The following is a 916-nucleotide window of genomic DNA, read 5'->3' as shown; positions in this document are numbered from 1 at the left end:
AGGTCAAAATCTGGTTCCAGAACCGCAGGACCAAGTGGAAGAAGCAGAACCCGGGCGCCGACGGCGCGGCGCAAGGGGGCGGCGGTGCGCCTCAGCCTGGGACGTCGGGTGCGTCAGGGGGCAGCGGTACAGGAGGCAGTCCCGGACCCCCAGGCCCCGGCACTCTTTCCTTCCAGACTTTCCCCTCCTACTCCGCAGCCAACGTCCTCTTCCCGGCCGCCACCGCTGCCGCCTCCTTCCCCTTGTCCGCCACCGGGACCCCCTTCGCGCCCTTTCTGGGGCCCTCCTACTTGACCCCATTCTACGCCCCGCATCTATGAACCCGTAGTCTCCAGTGCCCGCAGCTTGGCAGGGGTTCACGAGTGATTGGCATCGTGGTATGTTCCCCCCCCCTCACTTTAGAGGGGCTCGGGCGTGCACGGACCGCCCCCTCCTGGTGCACAGGTGTCTGCGCGCCCCTTCCCTTCCAGCTGCGGGACTTGCCACCTGAGGGCGGGGAGAAGCTGCTTGTCGGCGAGCCGCAGCCCTTCCAGCGAAGTAGACCCCAGATTACACGCGGGCCACCAAGGGGTCGGGAAGTTTCCCGACTCCTAAAATCTCTCCGTTTCTAGACCTTGCTCTTCACTTTCCGTCAGGTTTAATGCAGTTCAAGGGCTCTCTTTTAAGAGTCAGGATATTAGGTGCTGGACTAACCGAGTTGCCAGATGGAGAAGGGAGGGGGTGAAGACTACCAGTGCCATAGCTCACACCTAGCATGGAGTCTTCTAAGTTCCAGCCCACTCAGCAGGGAGGGGCTTTCCCTCTTCCCAGCTCAGTGCTTCCCTCGTGATACTTGGTTTTGGCTCAGATCCAGAGTCCGAACAAAGCTGGAGAGAGCGGGGCCCACGGCGCACACACTGCCGCAGCAGAGTGGTCT

At 62.2% G+C, this 916-nt stretch overlaps 1 protein-coding gene across 1 annotated transcript in view; it reads left to right on the top strand.

Annotated features, from left to right (window-relative positions):
• The window catches only part of Nkx1-2 (NK1 homeobox 2), a 2,313-nt gene extending 1,855 nt beyond the window's left edge, over positions 1 to 458 (top strand). The window contains exon 3 of the mRNA XM_015498439.2: positions 3 to 458. Within this exon, the coding sequence (XP_015353925.1) occupies positions 3 to 320 (318 nt within the window). The 3' untranslated portion in view covers positions 321 to 458. The remainder of the gene's footprint in view (positions 1 to 2) is intronic.
• The last annotated feature ends 458 nt before the right edge of the window (positions 459 to 916 follow it).

This window comes from Marmota marmota, unplaced genomic scaffold (genome assembly GCF_001458135.2).
Source record: "Marmota marmota marmota unplaced genomic scaffold, marMar, whole genome shotgun sequence".
Taxonomy (NCBI): Eukaryota; Metazoa; Chordata; class Mammalia; order Rodentia; family Sciuridae; genus Marmota; species Marmota marmota.
The sequence above is the reverse complement of the archived record's forward strand: the minus strand, read 5'-3'. Positions and strand labels throughout refer to the sequence as shown.